A 19,084-nucleotide genomic window follows, 5' to 3' on the forward strand; every position below is an offset into this window, starting at 1 on the left:
AAGCCCAGCCCCTGGCCCTCGCCCTCCCTCCACGGCTGTCTCGGGCCCCCCTCGCCCCTCGCGGGAGCCAGGGCACGCGGGCCTTCAACCGCCGAGGCCCCCGCCGCCCTTCTGGACTTTTATCGAGGCATGTACATTAATACGAAAGAGAGTTTGCCATTTACCTGCAAGATTGAGGGCGACAACGTAAGAGGAATGGTTTTAAGTGACGCGTCCGGCTTCTTACTCCCACTGAAGGGTGAAGGTGCCCCAGGTGGACCTGGTTTGGATTCTGATGTAAAGAAACCGACTTCAAAACATTTGGGCCAATCAGGAAAATACGAAAACTCTGACTACATATTTAGTGATATCTAGAATTATTGTTAATAGTTTAAGGTATGGTACGTTATCACAACCAAGATTTGACATAGCTACAGTCAAGATACAGGATATTATCTTGTATCAGGTGTATGAGGACACCACTACAAGGATTACTCTGTTTTCAGCCAATGTTTCTTCAAGTATGTTTTTTATTCCTGCCTGTTTCTCTCGTCCTTCTGGGATTCTGATGACATGAATATTATCATAGCCCCCACAGCCACTTAAGCCTCTGTTCTTCCCTCCACCCCCAGTCTATTTTCTCATTTTTTAACATTGGGTAATTTTTATTGTTCTATCTTCCAGCTCACTGATTCTTTCCTCCATCTTCTCTATTCTACTGTTGAGCTTATCTGCTGAGCTTTTTATTTTGGCTATTGTAATTTTCAGTTCTACAATTTTCATCTGGTTCTTCTTCATATCTCCTGTTTGCTCAGGATTTTTATTTTTTCATTTGCTTCAAGTGTATCCATATTTGCTCATTGAAGCATTTTTCTCATAGCAACTTTAAAAGTCTTTGTGGGCTTATTCTAACATCTTTGTCATCTCAGTGTTGGTCTCTATTCATTCAATTAAAGATCTTCCTGGCTGTTGGTATGATTATTTTTTATTGAAGTCTGAACATTTTCAGTTTATATTATGAGACTCTGGATCTTATTTAAAGTTTCTGTTTTAGCTGGCTTTCTCCAACACCAATCTAACAGGGTTAATGAGGTTACCACCTCATTACTACCAGGTGGAGATAGGAATCCAGGTGCCCCAGTTGACACTTGAAGGGCCAAAGTTCCTCGTTCCTGCTATGTAGACCATGATTTAGAGATTCTAGTCAGGCTAACTGAGAGACCATTCAGCAAATTACTTCGTTATATGGTATAATCTTCTCGAGAAAAGGAGCTGAATCTATCTCATCTTTACATCTTTCTCATAACTTGGGACCATCTATGACTGACCCAAATAGCAGGCAAACAGAAAATTCCTGTTGAGTAGGCATACACAGAAAAGTATAATACACTGATGGCTTAAACTACATTAAGTATAAGCAAAAGGTGATACAAAATAGGATTTTTAATTTCTACCTAGCTTCTTCCTTACTTCATTTGAAAATAAAAGTTTCCCTGATTTACTGAATCAACTTATTTCAATCTCATATGATTTAAAAGCTTACCTGAGCATTATTCTCTTTACTTGATGTTCCCTGGCAATGTCGCCTTTTTTACATGGTGAAAATAACTGTTAAGGATTTGAAAGATTCTCCTTTCAATAGATAGTGCTTCACTGAGTCTTCACCTAGGCTCTTGCTGCAGGCTCTGTGTCTCTTTCTACATACCACAACTAAGTCAGTTAATATCATAGTATTAAAATCTTTTGTTACTGTTTCTCCCACTAACTTTAGGGCAGAGGGCCTATGTGTTGGCTCATCCTTATATCCCCAGAACCCGGCAGAGCACCTGGGAAAAACAGGCACTTAAATACTTACTAAGTGAATGATGAATAAATGAATGAGACATAATCCCGACATCTACACAAAATGAAATTTCAATGTCTACATATGAAAAAAACATTTAAGAGACCGAAGACTTGTCTACCGAGAGAGCATCAAGCCTTTTGAAGCTTTGCAGTCGGCCTCTGGTTGCCATTTTGGCATAGCTAGTATTTTTAGTCATTTATAACTGTAACAGAGAAAAGCATTTCTACCCAAAAAGTCTCTTTAAATCAAAAAGTCTAGGCCAGTCATGGTGGCTCATGCATGTAATCCTAGCACTTTGGGAGGCCGAGGTAGGAGGATCGCTTGAGGCCAGGTGTTCAAGACCAGCCTGGGCAACACAATGGGACCTCGTCTCTACAAAACATTTAAAAATTAGCTGGGCATGGTGGCGGGCACCTGTAGTCCCAGCTACTCAGGAAGCTGAGGTGGGAGGATCGCTTGAGTCCGGGAGGTTGAGGCTGAAGCGAGCCATGCTTGTATCACTCCACTCCAGCTGGGAGACAGAACAAGACCTTGTCTCAGAAAACAAAAGTCTCAATGTTTGTGAAGTGTACATGTTAACCATAAGAAGAAATTTGCACCTAGATTTTTATTTTAAAAGTGTGATATAGATTTAGGCTGCCTTTTATAAAGAAAACTTAGGAAATTTCTAAATTTACTTGAACAGAGGAAAGGCTATGGTGAACGCATTAATGACTGATTCATGGAACAGAACTGATTTACCGAGACTTTTCTCCTTGTATAAAAAGTCAAGGTGAAGTAACAACATCCCTTTAATGCTGATGTGATTTCTAGAAGTCTGTTTTGACTGATAAGGTAATATAAAAGGGAAAAAATGCCAAAAACTAGAGTATTATAAAATCCTTCAGGGTCTCCCCATAAATTCCAAACCCTTTAGCATGACCTGTAAGATTCCTGCCTGCCTTTTCGGGCTCAGCTTTCTTCAGTGATTCCTGGCCTCCTTGCTCCACATGGTGGATTAGAGCCTGCGTGGTCCCACCTCTGTGGCAAATCCCTGACTCCACTCACAGAGGTAGACTTTTTTTTTTTTTTTTTTTTTTGAGACGGAGTCTCTTGCTCTATTGCCCAGGCTAGAGTGCAGTGGTGCAATCTTGGCTCACTGCAGCCTCCCCTTCCTGGGTTCAAGCGATTCTCCTGCCTCAGCTTTTCTGAGTAGCTAGGATAGCAGGTGCCCCCCCACCATGCCCAGCTAATGTTTGTATTTTTAGTAGAGATGGGCTTTCGCCATTTTGGTCAGGTTGGTCTCGAACTCCTAACCTCAGGTGATCTACCCGCCTCGGCCTCCCAAAGTGCTGGGATTACAGGCATGAGCCACTTCACCTCGCCAGAGGTGGACTCGATGGCAGCACCTCCCTGTTCTTCTCTGTGGCTAATGGTCAAGGAGTGCACACCTGACCCAAGTCTAGGATCAGATTCTCCTGGCTTTCTTCTAGGATTATAGACGTCTAACCAAAACAGAGACTTGGAAAGGTGTGTGAGTCACGTTCATGACAACAGCCTAGAAGGGTCTGAGATGCCTGCCGCTCAGGGGCCAGTGCTATCAAAGTTCCTGCCATTCTTGTGGAATTCAGTTTTTTCTCAGGGTTCTGTAAGATGCTTTGGCACTCTTCCAACAAATTTTTTTTTTTTTTTAATCCCAAACCACTAGACCACCAGGGACCGATGGATTCCATTTGTGCTTATGTTAGCTCTGGTTAGCTTGTTACTTGCAATACAAATGATCTCAAATAATACGGAAATAGTACAAGGCTTCAGAGGAAATGTGAGATATTTGGAATTGGTATTCATGTCAAAGTGCAGGGAAAGGAAAAGGGTCTTCTCTTCACCATGTGGAATGAGCAGCTGTATTTGTGATACGATATCTGGGATTTGCTTCAAAGTCATCCAGTTAGGGTTGAGAAGTAGGTATGCATATACACAAAGCAAGACTGGTCATGAGGTAATCAGTATTGAAGCTGGATGTCAGAAACATAAGGATTCATTATACAATTATCATTATTTTTTCTATACTTCTCTGAAATTGTTCATAGTATAAAGTTTAAAAAAATCTAGTTTTCAGCCAGGTGCGGTGGCTCACGCTTGTAATCCCAGCACTTTGGGAGGCTGAGGCGGGTGTATCACTTGAGCCCAGGAGTTCAAGATCAGCCTGGGCAACAGGGTGAGACCTCATCTCTACAAAAAATACAAAAAATTAGCCAGGCATGATGGCGTACACCTGTAGTCGTAGCTACTCGGGAGGCTGAAAGGCAGAGAATTGCTTGAACCTGGGAGGTCCAGGCTGCAGTGAGCCGTGATCATGCCACTGCACTCCAGCCTGGGCAACAGAACGAGACCCTGTTTCAAAAAAAGAAAAGAAAGAAAGAAAATCTAGTTTCACTTAGAACCATATGTTGATTGGGGGTGAGACGCTGGGAGACTAGATAACTGTCATGGTAGAATAATTTAAAGAGGATGAGGAATATGGAATGAGAGAAAAATGGATAATTTAAAGCAAGACAATATAAAGCTCAGATGCCAGAATGTGCAAAGCATTAAAATATAGGGCCACTATTTTTAATAAATCTTATTCCGTCTGTGGCCCTCAAGTTCATAAATTGATCCTGTAGGTTGCTGAATTGCAACTGCAGTTGGATTAACATTGCTGCCAGTCTTTTATACGAAATCCAGGGCATTGACTAGGAAAGAGGGGGATCTTGGAATTATATATATGTGGGGAACAGACAGAACTGAAGAAGTCAGACTCCCCCAAGTCTTTTGAAAAGGTTACCATGGTGTCCCTTTGCCTAAGGAAAACAGAATTCGACTCTTCTATGCTCTGTGTCCTACTGTGTCTTCCTGTGACCAAGATTCAAACTCAACATGAGCCAGAGGGCAATGTTTAGAATCAGCAAGTGAGTAATTATACCCTAAATGAATTTTTTTTTTTTTTTTAGATGGAGTCTTGCCCTGTCACCCAGGCTAGAGTGCAGTGGTGCAATCTCGGCTCACTACAGCCTCCACCTCCAGGGTTCAAGCAATTCTCATGCCTCAGCCTCCCAAGTAGCTGGGATTACAGGTATGTGCCATCACACCTGGCTAATTTTTGTATTTTTAGTGGAGACAGGGTTTTGCCATGTTGGCCAGGTTGGTCTCAAACTCCCAACCTCAAGTCAGGTGTTTGGATGGAGGCCGAGGCGGGTGGATCACTTGAGCCCAGGAGTTCGAGATCAGCCTGGGCAACATGCCTCAGCCTCCCCAAAGTGCTGGGATTACAGGCATGACCGACCTCACCTGGCCAACCCCAAATGAATTTTTAAATTTTCTAAAGAATGTTGGAAAAACCTGGGGAGGATATGTGGATGTGGCCATGAAGGGTGCATGACCAAAGGGAGCATACCTTAATTGAGGAACAAACCAAATATACAAAGATGGACACTTAGGGAGCTGTAATTATTTTTATTGGTTCGTTCAGCAATATTTCTTAACTTCTGGGGAAAATACATGGTATTGCCATTTCTTAATTATCACAGACACTGAACTCAAAAATTAAAGGAAGTTTGTTGCAGATGCTTTTTTTAGAGACAGGACAATTCTTGAGTGCCTTCCTTGGCCTTCACCCTGATTCCTGGGAGCAGATGACTTCCTCTGAAACAGCCTGATTTTGTGTATCCTTTCACCAATCAAGGATCAGGGTGTGTGCTCCTTGGTTGCTGAAACCTTTTGAAGGTGACAAAAGGGAAGAGTTGAGTGTGGTATGGAGATGAGGGGCTTGCAAGAGCAGAAAGCGTTCCCCAGCTAAGCTGGGCTGATCCCCCTGAAGGCTGTCCTGCCAGAGCCTAGTGACTCATCTCTCAGGCAGGGTCTCCACCTAGTCCTCCTGCCTCAGCCTTTCCTCACGCTATCTGGAGTCAGAAGCACTGAGAGATTCAGGGACATGGTCAAATAGATGGTGTGGATCACTGATGTGTGACATGATTTGAGGGAACCTTGAGGGAACCCCTGTGGTCTCAGCTTTCAGATGTCAACATGTCTGGAGTACTAATTTCCACTTGGATTGTTGTGATTTAGAAAATACTAGGTTCCTTTCTTCCCTTTTCTCTTCAAATCTCTAAATCTCTATTCTGTGCCTCACTATCAGCTGATGATCTCACTTCATTGAGAAAATGAGTAAACAGAAGGAAACAATCTTCCTTTTGCAAAATCCACTGAGCTAGTTTGACCTACATCCATGTACTCGGCCTTCCCTCTTCATACAATGGATAGAGTGTCCTGTCCACCTGAGTCCAGGGTGATACCTCCTCACCTGTGGAAGGACCCTGCTCTTCTATTATGCCCCTTCTCTCCCCAGCATCATCAAATCTCCTTCTCTATGGGAGCATTCCCATCAGGAAACATACATGTTATAATATCAATATCACTGATAAAAACATTCCCTTGCCTTACCTTCTCCAGCCACTTTATAGCAAAACCCCACAAAAGCATCGCTTATTCTGTCTCCACATCCTCACCCCAATTCTCTCCTGAACCCACTCTAATCAGCTTTCATTTCAGCTGCTCCACTTAACCTCTCTGAAGAAAATCAGCAGTTACGCCTATATCTCCCCAGTCCTCATTTTACCTCCCTCTCAGCAGCATTGCCACATGGCTGAGCGTGCCCTCTCTTCTGAAACCCTTTCCCTACTGGGCCTCTGCAGCAGTACATACTTCTGCTTTGCTTCCTTCCATACCAGCCTCTAGCTCCATGCATTTTCCTTCACCAGCTCTGCCTCCTTGCCCCAACCTCTAAATCTTGGCGTTCCACAAGACTAGCCCTTGGCCCTCTTCTCTTTGACACCCCCAGGTGATTGCATGATTTCACACAGCATCTATATGAGGATGACTCTCAAAAACCTGTCTCCACCACCAGTCTCCCCTGAACTCCAGACCTGTACCTGCACCTGCCTACTGTATATCTCCTCTTGGGTGTAGGATGGGCTTCTACAAAGATACTGAAATGGATCTAATTTTAGTCTCAGTATCTCTTTAGGTGATAGAGGCTATGTTCCTAAGTGAAGAATGAAGTAGTGGCAGTTCCATCAGATGCTTAGAGCCAGAGACAGTCCTAAGCAAACAGCTGGAAAAGAAATCCGGTGAGAAATTCTGAGCAATAGGAATTTTCTCTGAAGATCACTTGGAAGTGCCCCATGAGAAAAACCACTAGCTTCAAACCCCTGCCAAGCCCAGAGAATGCCTTACACTAAAATAGATCATCATAAAATTAATAGGTAAGAACTTTCCTGCCCACCCATTACTTCTCTTTCCTCCCTCCCACTGTGGACTCTGAAGATATCAGAAATCACAGTGGCAAGAAACAGGGGTAAGGAATAGGAGAATAAGAAGGGAAAGAGAGAAGACATCTACCTCTCTCTTCTTTCTTGGAGCTCCAGCTTCAGCAGCCCCAAACCGGGGGAGGGAGACCTTAAATGAAGATTGAAGCATTGGTGATTTTGTTATACGAGACTGACCATATTAGTTACTGAACAGTCTGTCTTCATAACCAGAGGCTGTTTATTATCTGAGAATGCCCAGGGCAGGGGAAGAACCAACCCCAACAGAACAGTTTTAAATGGACAGTGAGGGGAAGAGTTCATTTGCTCTAAAATCACACCCTACAAATCCTCCTTCAGTATCATAATTATTGCAATGGAATCAGCCCCAAACACGATTATTCCTCACTTCTGCACTTCTCTCCCTGCAAACCTGCTTTCCCCCTAGACCTCCCTAGGTCAGTGACTAGGACCACAATCCACCCAGGCCCCTCCGCACTGATTTCTCGCTTTCACCCACTTCCACGCCGACAAACGAGCTCTGCCAGCTCCTCTCCACCCACGCTGGAGCCTGGAGCCCTCACTCTCATCTGGCCTGGAACCCTCACTGCCTGATGGCCCTGCCTCGGCTCCAGCATCAGCAGTTGTTTATGCAGCAGCCATGTTCTTCTTTGTACAATGCTGATTAGATATGATTTCCCCCTACTCCAAACCTCCGCACGGCTTCCCCTCACACTTTGAATTTTATTCTAACTGCCTGTCCCGGCCTGTAACCCCAACCTGCCTGGCTCCTGCCTCTGCTCCAGCCTCACCTCTCACCCTCTCTCAGCACTCACTATCCTCAGCCTCCCCACTTTTTCTTGCTGTTTCCTGAACACACCAGCCTCACTCCCATCTCAGGCTTTTGCCTGGGCCCATCCATCTGCGCGACACTCTTTCCCCAGATCTCTCCACGCCTCACTCCCTGGGTTCCTCAGACTGCTGCACAAACGTCATCTCAGAGGAGAAGCCTCCTCTGACTTCTCCACCTAAAACAGTCCTCTTCATTCGTCCCCCACTCTCCCACCCCACCCCCTCTACCTGCTTTGTTTTCCTTATTACTAACTCACGTGATGTTATGTGTTTATTCGGTTGACTATTGTCTATTTCCCCATCAAAATGTAAGCTCCAGGATATCGGAGCCATCTCTGTTTTGTTTCCCACTGTGTCTCCAGCCCCTGAAACACTGCCTGGCTCAGAGTTGGCGCTTGTTAAAATTTTGAGGAAGCAAGCAAGCAAGCAAGCACATGGGAGGATACCAAAACATGGCAGTGAAAGGAGCTAAACACACAAAAGAAAAGGTTAGTAAATTTTCATGAATGAGTAAAAAAAGTAGCACCCCTGTCCTTTAGGGGTAGGAGTGGGGAAATGGAGAGACAGTCAGAAAGGAAGATGGCAAGATTGAAGGATACTCAGAAGACAGGCCATTCACATGCTGATTTCTAACTGGGAGTGGGGAGGAAGGCCATAACTTCTCGAATACACTCCTAAGAGGCTGACTCTGGACAAGAGAACTGGAGGGAGAAGCTCCACTTAGACCCAGAAATGGTAGGCTGGGCTAGCTCAGTCAAATGGCCACCAACTTTAACCATCATTACCTTAGGATGAGAAATCTATGCTCTGTAAACACCTATATCTATCTATCTATCTATCTATCTATATCTATATCTGAATACAGAAATATATATATATACACACACATATATATATATATATATATTTTTTTTTTTTTTTGAGACGGAGTTCCTCTCTTGTTGCCCAAGCTGGAGTGCAGTGGCACGATCTCAGCTCACCGCAACCTCCGCCTCCCAGATTCAAGCGATTCTCCTGCCTCAGCCTCCTGAGTAGCTGGGATTACAGGCCCCCATCACCACGCCCGGCTAACTGTATTTTCAGTAGAGACGGGGTTTCTCCATGTTGGTCAGGCTGGTCTCAAACTCCCAACCTCAGATGATCTGCCCACCTCGGCCTCCCAAAGTGCTGGGATTACAGGCATGAGCCACTGCACATGGCCCAACACCTAATATTTCTATAAACTTTCCATTTTAAATGTTGGGGCTTTTTTCTTCATTTATTGCACATGCTGGGAGAGGAAGGAGTCAAGCACCAGGGTATAAAATTGTGCTCTTCCATGGTCATTCAGACAGAATCAAGAATACAGGTTCTAAATGTCTTTAAGTTCAGAATCCAGATCAGGGTCAGAAGAGGTTGACAGCTGCTGCTAGGGGCTGGGGGCAGCTGGGACAACGGCAGACGACAGGCATGGAGCTGACCATGGAGGGCTCCTGTCTGGGACCTGAGGATCCTTGGAGATCACGTAGGGAACTGACAGCAGAGCGTCAGAGCAGACAGGGGCTGGTACTAGGAGTTGGAGGGACGATCACATCTGCACAGAGAGGACCTGAAAATGCATTGTCCTTTTATATGTATCCCAGAATACTGTGTAGGGCCTCTCTGTAAGGATGGGGCCAGGGTTGCTCCTTGGCCTTAAGTTGGCCTCATGAGGAGTCCAGTATGAGCCCTGCAAACTTGTCAGCTGGAGACACCGCTGCTTGAGACACTGGGCAATTCCTCTAAATAATTCATGATACTTCTTCTCAACTCTTCAAATGCAAGGAATTCCCATTCTTTTAGGAAACTCTGGATCTCCTGGTTACTCCAGGTTTTAATTAACTGGTCTGGGCATTTTTCTGGTTCCTCAGTTTTATTTTCCTCCTTTACGTCCAAGCATTTCTAGTAATTTCAGTCTGAAGTCTCACTTTCTCCCTTCTTATTCCTGAGTTTTCTCCCAGGATCCTTTCCACCAGTCACAGGGCCTACTCCAGGGTCCACAGAGAACAAGCCCTCGCTCAGCCCTAATGCAATCCAGGAGTCACAAGGTGCCGAGTGAGGAAGCGCGGGTACTCCTCTCTGCTGCTGGCAATCTCTCAATATGGGGGCTCTCACTTCCTAAATTTTACTACTTGAATTTAGTATTGGTCCTTTTGAAAATTTTCTACCTATCTTGACTGCCTTTAGGTTCACAAAATGTGGGGCCTGGCTTGGCTATGCTAAGTGGTAAATGGTAGAGACAGGGTGGAGATGGCGGAATGAGAGAGGGGCTGGGGAAATACTGGACAGCGTGGCCCACCCACCAGGGGGCACCCTCATCGTGTGACTCCACCAGGGGGCCAGGGCAGCCCTCTCCATTCCCTCTGAATAAAGGGCACCTGCCCCTCAGCTGCTTCTAACCTATTCCCCACTGCCTCCTCTCTTCCTGGAAGCCTGCCATACAAAGAAAGTTCCCAGGTGCTCAGATTTTGGTATCAGCGATTGCCACCTTATGTATGATGAAATGGGACAGCCCCAGCTCTTACCCATCCTGGTCTTCCTCCCGTTCCTGGCTGAGGCTCAAGGAAGAAAAATATCCTTCAGAGGTGGCCTCTTTTGCACTTGGATTCTTTCCCTCCTGATAGCACAGCGGTTCTCTTTCTAGAAAGGATGACCCTTTGTTTCTGCAGGAAGGAACCAGAAAGGAAGGGATTCTCTTAACTCTCAACTCAACTGTAGCACTTAATATTTTTATTTAAATTTGAAGTTGATGAGTTCTATGTGAATTTGTGTATTTTTATGAAAATAAATGTATTTACTTTTTTGTGTGAAAATAAACCCAAATAAATAGTATTGCCTTGCTCTAGTCACAGTTTCAGCTGTAATCTCTGTGCTGCTTAATCAAACAGCTTTGGGTCCTTTGGAGTGAATGATCCCTCACAGAGTTGTCCAGTTTGCCCTCCTTGAGAAGGTCTAACTCTGCCAAGGACAAATATGCCTTCTCCACCCCTGCTGCCAGAATTGGAATGCTTCCCTTATTCATGGAAGAGAATCCAGTCTTCCTCTTTCTTCTAGAGTGAGCCTAGACTTAAGCCTCTAGTGTAAAATATAGGAACCCACTACTCCAGCAATGTAATATCCTCCTTCACATGTGGGTCTCGCCCTGCTGGAAGATGTATTTGAGAACAAAATCTCTCCTTTTATATCATTTATCAAAATTAAATAGAATTAAGATGCTTATTATTGTAAAATCTTACCCAAACAGGTCTATTTGAGACTCTGGCAATTAGGGATTGCAGAGGAACTTACTCCTTTGGACCCCAATATGCAAGAGTGATTCTCAATTCTATCTTTTCAATCAATCATTCTATCTTTTAAGGCCTTCCACTACCAAGGGAATAGGGCTTAGTTTGGACACTTCCTTTTTCCCCTCACTTGTGGCTCCTATTCAAGAAACAACCCAGCAAATGGTTAAACCACACCTCAAGGACAATAAGCCCATGTTGGCCAACGCCCTCCCCAGCTGTCATCTGTTTCCACTGTACATCACTAAGGTCCTCAGGAGACAATTAGTCATTCTCTCTGCTGGTCATACCAGCATCTCCAAAAGCCCTCCAGCTTCTGCCACACTGTATTTATTCAACAAATTCTGAGCCTGTTCAGGAAAAGGAAACTACTGCAGCTTACTTTGGGCACTTTTTAGGAACAGAGAATTGTACGCCAATCTCCTAGAAAGTCATATAAGCTCACTTTTCTTGCACCTTGCTAGGTCCCTTTTTTATTATTATTATCAATAATTTTAATAAGGTATAATTTATATGACATAAAATTCACCCATTTTAAGTGTACAAGTCAATGGTTTTTAGTATATTTACAGAGTTGTGAAACCACCACGACAATCTTATTTTAGAACATTTTCATCAACCCCAAGGCTCCATGCTCATTAAGTCACTCTCCATTCCCATCCCCAGCCCTAAGCAACTACCATCTACCTTCTGTCTTTACAGATTTGCCTTTTCTGAACATTTTGTATAAAAAAAATTCTATATGTAGCTTTTTATTATTGGCTTCCTTCACTGAGTACAATGGTTTTGAAGTTTGTCTATGTTGCAGCATGTATCAGTATTTTTTTCCTTTTAAATGCCAAGTAATATTCCATTGTATGGATATACCACATCTTGTTTATCCATTCATCAGCTGATAGACATTTGGGTTGTTTCCACTTTTTTGGCTGTTGTGAATAATGCTGCTATGAACATCCATATCCTAGCCTTTATGTGGGTATGTTTTCATTACTCCTGAGTAGAAACCTAGGAGCGGAATTGCTGGGTCACATAATAATGTAATGTTTAACATCTTGAGAAACTGCCAAGCTGCCTTCCAAAGTTGCTGCACCATTTTACATTCTCTCCAGCAATATCTGAGGGGCAGCACGACTTTTAACCAGATAATTACAAGATACATAACTATGTAGAGAAATCTCTTAATTCTAAAACTAGTTAGCTGAGATGATTCCCCACATTATATACATAGTATTTGATAGTATGTACCATTCTCTGTTTATAACAACATCTTTCACTCTGGGTACAATATTGTAACAGCTACTACCCACCCAAACCAGTCCCGAACTCCATTTATACTACTCCAGTTCAATTTTAAATCTCCTAACCTTTTAGCTTTAGTACAAGTTGTTAACAATTTTTTTTCCATGACTGTGTTTGTTATTTCTGTATTAGCTACTTGTTTTGTTGTTGTTGTTTGGTTTTTTTGTTTGTTTGTTTTTGAGACAGAGTCTTGTTCTGTCGCCCAAGCTGGAGTGCAGTGGCACAATCTTGGCTCACTGCAACTTCTGCCTCCTGGGTTCAAACAATTCTCCTGCCTCAGCCTTCCAGATAACTGGGATTATAGTTGCCCACCACCACACCTGACTAATTTTTGTATTTTTAGTAGAGACAGGGTTTCACCGTGTTGGCCAGGCTGGTCTCGAACTCCTGACCTCAGGTGATCCACCCACCTCGGCCTCCCAAAGTGCTGGGATTACAGGCATGAGCCACCGCACCCAGCCTACTTGTTCTTTAAGACCAGAAAAGCCTGGGAAGTGTTGCCACCTCACCAGACACAGTGGTGGGAGATGCCCAGTGTCCTGCCACAGTGGAACCTTGTGTGTGCCTCAGCACCATCTCAGCAACATGAAAGGATGGCAGGGGATGGCAGCACAGCCTAGCATCTTAGCAAAAGAAGAGCAAAGCTATGGAAGAACAGACTTACTTGTAAATAACTGTTTTTTCTTCTTCCTGGGATTCCAAAAGATAAGGAGCTCTTGCCAAGGGTTTCAAATCAAAACTACAGTCGTTAAAATTCACTTTCACCTTTAACCTTTAACAAGATAACAAGTGTGAGAAGGTTTTTTTGTTCTTTTTTATTGTTGTTTTTTGAGACAAGATCTCTGTTGCTCAGGCTGCAGTGCAGTCGTGTGATCACAGCTCACTGCAGCCTCAACCTCCTGGGTTCAAGGGATCCCTCCCACTTCAGCCACCCTCTGAAGCAGCTGGGACTACAGGCATGCACCACCATGCCAAGGGATTTATTTTTATTTTTTGTAGAGATGGGGTCTCAACATGTTGCCTAGGCTGGTCTCAAACTCCTGGCCTCAAGCGATCCTCCTGCCTCGGCCTCCCAAAGTGCTGAGATGATAGGCATGAGCCTCCATGCCTGGCGGGATGAGAATGTTTTGAAAACAATACTAGGAAGAATTATTATACACTGACTGCTAAATATAGAGACAAAAACATCATTACTCCAAACTGGTATACATTCTTGGATGAAATCAGTTGTTTTAGAGTTTCTGAAACCATGATGGAGATTGATTTACTATTCACTGAGAACCAAGGATCAGCTAAGCAAAGTTTAAAGTACTCCCTATCCACTAAGAGCTTAAACTCCAAAGTAACAAGAAGCCACAGAAATTGTGTCATTTATAAGCATTATATAAAATGCTTTTCCCTAGAGAGAATCCAAACATTCCACTTCCCAGTCCTTTGCCATGGGGTGGCAGACAGGTACCTTAGAGTCCTCCAATCTTGCACCCATGCAAGGGTTGATTGGAAGGGTGATATTGGCCCTGCATAGAACATACACTTTGCTGGCACAGAGAAAACATAGAATGTAGTATAGCAATGTATGAAATGCTTCAAGCAGAAAAGGAACCAATCACCAAGATAAGAAAGCAATAAGAGCCTATTGGGAATGAACAAGCATATTGGGGGGAAAAAGGAAATTTAAGAAATTAAAATCTTAATATCCAACACAGCGAAGAAAGAATTAGCAAACTGGAAAATATATACAAAGAAATTGCCTAGGAAAATGGAAAATATAAAGGACATATTAAAAGATATGAAGACAATAAGAAGGCCTAATATATATATCTAATCTGAGCCCAGAAGCAGAATGCAAAGAATGAAGAAAAAGCAATATTTAAAATGATAATTGCTGTATATTTTCCTGAACTGATGATAAACATGAATACAGGGATCCAGGAAGCACAACATATACCAGTAGGTTAAATAAAAAGAAATCCAGCTGGGTGCAGTGGCTAACGCTCGTAATCCCAGCACTCTGGGAGTCTGAGGTAGGTAAATCGCTTGAGTCCAGGAGTTCGAGACCAGCCTGGTCAACATGGTGAAACCTCATCTCTACTAAAAATACAAAAATTAGCTGGGTGTAGTGGTGCATGCCTGTAGTCCCATCTACTTGGGGAGCTGAGAAGTGGGGATCGCTCGAGCCCAGGAGGTCAAGGCTGCAGTGAGCCAAGGTCGCGCCACTGCACTCCAGTCTGGGTGACAAAATGAGACCCTGTCTCAAAAAAAAGAAAAGAAAAGAAACCCATACCCAGACATCAGCAGTGAGAATGCAGGACACCTAAAGACAAAGAGAAGATCTTAGCAGCAGCCCCAGAAAAAGGACAGAAAATCAGAGTGACAGCAGACTTCTCAAAAACAACAATAGAAGCCAAAAAACAAGAGAATTATGTCTTTAAAACATTAAGAGAAATAATTGTCAATCTAGAATCGTGTGCTTGGCAAATTATCTTCAAAGGTAAACAAACATTGAATTGTAAAGGCCAAACTTCAGAAAAAAGGAAAATGATCCCAGAAATTTGGTATAAAATGGAAAGAGGGACGGGATGCATATGGATTCCTTCCTCTTTGTAGCTGTCTCCCATACCTATATCTGCTACAGAACTGTACCGAACTCCTATTGGTAACTTCAGATGGGATGTTTCCTCTTGGATGTACCCAAACTAGAGGTCATTTATTAAATTAATAAAATTATAAAACAAAGCACTGAGTGATTTAAATCCCAAGAAACTGTTGTTCCTCGTTTTCTATTTTTATCCAAGTTCTACCTTTGTCTGCTTTCTATTAGGCTAGGTTAAATGACCCTTCTTTGTGTGTCCATAATAATATGTGCATATCACATTGTAGTAGAATGATCTGCTTAAATATCTGTCTTCTCTATTAGATTGTGAATGCTTTAAAGGCAATTACAACTCATACATGATTCTTTGATGGAATGAATTAATGTAATGTTATAGGACGAATTGCGTGCACCCAAAAAAATATCTTCAAATCCTAATCCCTGGCATCTGTGAATTTGACCTTATTTGGAAACAGGGTCTTTGCAGATGTTATCAGGTTAAAATGAGGTAATACTGGATTAGGGTGGTGGACCCTAACCCACTGACAGGTGTCCTTATCAGAAGAGGGGAATTTGGACACAGACACAGAGAGAAGACCATGTGAAGATGGAGACAGAGACTGCAGAGATAAGGCTATAAACCGAGGAACACCAAGGATTGCTGTGACCATCAGTAGCTAGGAAAGAGACAAGGAGCTTTCAGAGAGAGCGGCCCTGCCAGTACCTGGACGTTAGTCTTCCAGCCTCCAGGACTGTGGAGAATAGATTCCTGTCATTTCAAGCTGCTCAGTTTGCAGTGTTTTGTTATGGCAAGCCCAGGAAACTAATACATACGATAACAATTCTCAAAACTTCGAGCTCCTCTCTGACTCTTAGTTCTCCCTGGCCCTCCAAATGTTGTCACCAAAATCTAGAATTCCCTTGTGTCATCATATCGATCTCTGTTTCACTCCTCTTGCCACCATCGTGACTGAGGCTCTTATTACCAAAAATGTGGATTCCCATTTTTTAAAAAACTCTTCAGTGATCTCCAACCTCCAGTCCTATCCTATATCCAAACTGTCATATACCTCACACGTCATATTAAAGTTTCTAAAAGCACCATCTCCAGCATCTCACTCCCTCCTCAGCTATCCTCACTGACTCCCCATTCCCTACGTGGTAAACTCCCAACTCTTTAGCTAGTATTGAAGGTTCTTTGCAAAATGGCTACAACCTAGATTCACAGACTTAATCAGTGACTGCTCATCCATTCATTCATTACACAGACAAGTAAACAGGTGCAAACTGTGTGATCGATGAAAAAGTACATCGTGGGACAAAAGAGAGACTAATCTGTACCGCCTAGTGTAAGGAGGTGGTTTGGAATGACTTCAGAGAGGAAGTTTTAAAGTGGCATTTTAATAGAGTCTTGGAAACAATGTTTTCCAAAAAAAAAAAAAGGAGGTTCAGAGAGAAAGCCCAGCATATGTGAAGAATACCATTGATTCAGGTAGTTGTGGAAGACCTGCTACTGTTGGAGTACAGAGTAGAAGGGAGAGAAAAATCAGCCCAATCTTTTATGTCATTCCAAAGAGATCACATTTTAACTGAGGGACACAGGAATCACTAAAGAGATTAAGTTGGGCAGTAACATGACATGCCACATTTCACCCTGGTAGCACCATGCAACATAAGGGAAAGTGTGGCACTGTGTTTTAGAATGTAGGCTGTGGAGTCAGAGACCTTAGTTCAGTTTCCAAATCTACTGCCTTATGGCTATAAATAAGTGGTTTTCAACCTGGTATGTGTTGGAATCATCTGAGGATCTTGAAAAAAGACTGATGTCTAGGTCCCACCCTCAGAGATTCTGACTTCATTTGTCTAGGGTATGGCTTGGATATTAATTTTTTTTTTTTTTTTTTTTTTTGAGACAGAGTCTCACTCTGTTGCCCAGGCTGGAGTGCAGTGGTGTGATCTCGGCTCACTGCAACTTCCGCCTCCCAGGTTCAAGCAATTCTCCTACCCCAGACTCCTGAATAGCTGGGATTACAGGCATGCACCACCAGGCCCGGCTATTTTTTGTATTTTTAGTAGAGACCGGGTTTCACCATGTTTGCCAGGCTGGTCTCAAACTCCTGACCTCAGGTGATCCACCTGCCTCAGCCTCCCAGAGTGCTGGGATTATAGATGTGAGCCACCATGCCCGGCTGGAATTTTTTTTTAACTTTCCATGATATTCTGATATAAAGCCAAAGCTGAAAAATACTGCTATAAAATTGACAAGGTCCTTAAGTCATCTGTGTAATAGTACCTACCAAATAAAATTTCTATGAAGATGAAACAAAATTAGCACATGTTGAGAAGTGTATAACTCATTCTATTCATCAGCACATAAAATGTTCTCCAAGATAGACTATATAATAGGCCACAGAACAAGTGTCAGTAAATTTAAGAAAATCAAAATTATATCAAGTACTCTCTCAGACCACAGTGGAATAAAATTGGAAATCAACTCCAAAAGGAACCCTCAAAACCATGCAAATACGTGGAAATTAAATAACCTGCTCCTGAGTAATCATTGGGTCAACAATGAAATCAAGATAGAAATTTAAAAAGTCTTTGAACTGAAGGATAATAGTGACACAACCTATCATAACCTCTGGGGTACAGCAAAAGTGCTAAAAGGAAAGCCTACATCACAAAGACTGAAAGAGCACAGACAATCTAAGGCCACACCTTACAGAACCTGAGAAACAAGAACCATCCAAACCCAAACCTAGCAGAAGAGAAATAAAGAGATCAGAGCAGAACTAAATGAAATTGAAACAAACAAACAAAAAAAAAATACAAAAGATAAATGAAACAAAAAGCTGGGGGAAAAAAAAAGAAATGTATAACAGTGTCTGGTACGTCAGAGCTCAATAAATAATAAATGTTATTATAGATTGGACATGAGAATGGGAATTTGGTTTATGGGAATGTTTAGGAAGGGGCAAATTATTATTTTTATTATTTTTGAGATGGAGTTTTGCTCTTGTTGCCCAGGCTGGAGTGCAATGGCCCAATCTCGGCTCACTGCAACCTCTGCCTCCAGGGTTCAAGCGATTCTCCTGCCTCAGCCTCCAGAGTAGCTGGGATCACTGGTTTGTGCCACCATGCCTGGATGATTTTTTGTATTTTTAGTAGAGACGGGATTTCACCATGTTGGCCAGGTTGGTCTCAAACTCCTGACCTCAGGTGATCTACCTGCTTCAGCCTCCCAAAGTGCTGGGATTACAGGTTGTGAGCCACCACGCCTGGCCAGAAGGGGCAAATTAGAAGGAGATTTAGGAATGGATATGACAGAGTCCAGTGCTGGATTAAGTAAAGGGATAATGAGCAATAAAGAAGAACCCTGATATTTCCTATAACCAGGAACACAAAAAAAGCAAGTTAGATGCATAAGATGACAAGCACGACTCGCTCACTTTTGGATAGGTTGAATTTGACTTATGTGTGGAAAATAGACAATTGAATATTTGTGACTGGAACACAGAAGGCACACACATCTTACTACAGTCTTCTGAAGACATTCCAGAACTGTCTTAGTGGTTAAGCACTTGAGCTTCTTCCCACCCTCAGACTCCTGGCCCCATCAGCACCTTCTACATAAGGGTATGGGATGTGGACCCCAAGTGTTCAGGCTGGAGACTGAAAAGTGGCATCACAATTATCTTCAAAATTTGAAAAATATATTGGAGAGAAGCTGTTCCTCTATAGGATATATAGGAAATTCCTCTATAAGAAATAAAAATATGAGCATGGTGGCCAGGTGCAGTGGCTCACGCCTGTAATCCCAGCACTTTGGGAGGCCAAGGCAGGCAGATCACCTGAGGTCAGGAGTTCAAGACCAGCCTGGCCAACATGG

At 43.0% G+C, this 19,084-nt stretch overlaps 1 protein-coding gene across 10 annotated transcripts in view; it reads right to left on the reverse strand.

Moving 5' to 3' along the window:
• FAM228B (family with sequence similarity 228 member B) overlaps positions 1 to 19,084 on the reverse strand; it is a 93,016-nt gene that overhangs the window by 189 nt on the left and 73,743 nt on the right. For 6 of the 10 annotated variants that reach the window (XR_010123132.1, XR_010123129.1, XR_010123133.1 and 3 more), the window contains 4 exons: positions 13,267 to 13,374; positions 10,545 to 10,682; positions 7,244 to 7,300; positions 165 to 271 (listed from right to left, as the gene is read on the reverse strand). Coding sequence is in view for 4 of the 10 variants with exons in the window: in XM_054476562.1 (XP_054332537.1) it covers positions 5,524 to 5,560; positions 7,244 to 7,300; positions 10,545 to 10,682; positions 13,267 to 13,374 (340 nt within the window). In the remaining 6 variants the exon portion in view is untranslated. Of the gene's footprint in view, positions 1 to 164; positions 272 to 5,284; positions 5,561 to 7,243; positions 7,301 to 10,544; positions 10,683 to 13,266; positions 13,375 to 19,084 lie in introns of those variants that run through there. The other 4 variants (XM_054476562.1, XM_054476559.2, XM_054476553.2 and 1 more) reach the window with 2 other exon arrangements.

The sequence above is a fragment of the Pongo pygmaeus genome, chromosome 12 (genome assembly GCF_028885625.2).
Source record: "Pongo pygmaeus isolate AG05252 chromosome 12, NHGRI_mPonPyg2-v2.0_pri, whole genome shotgun sequence".
Taxonomy (NCBI): domain Eukaryota; kingdom Metazoa; phylum Chordata; class Mammalia; order Primates; family Hominidae; genus Pongo; species Pongo pygmaeus.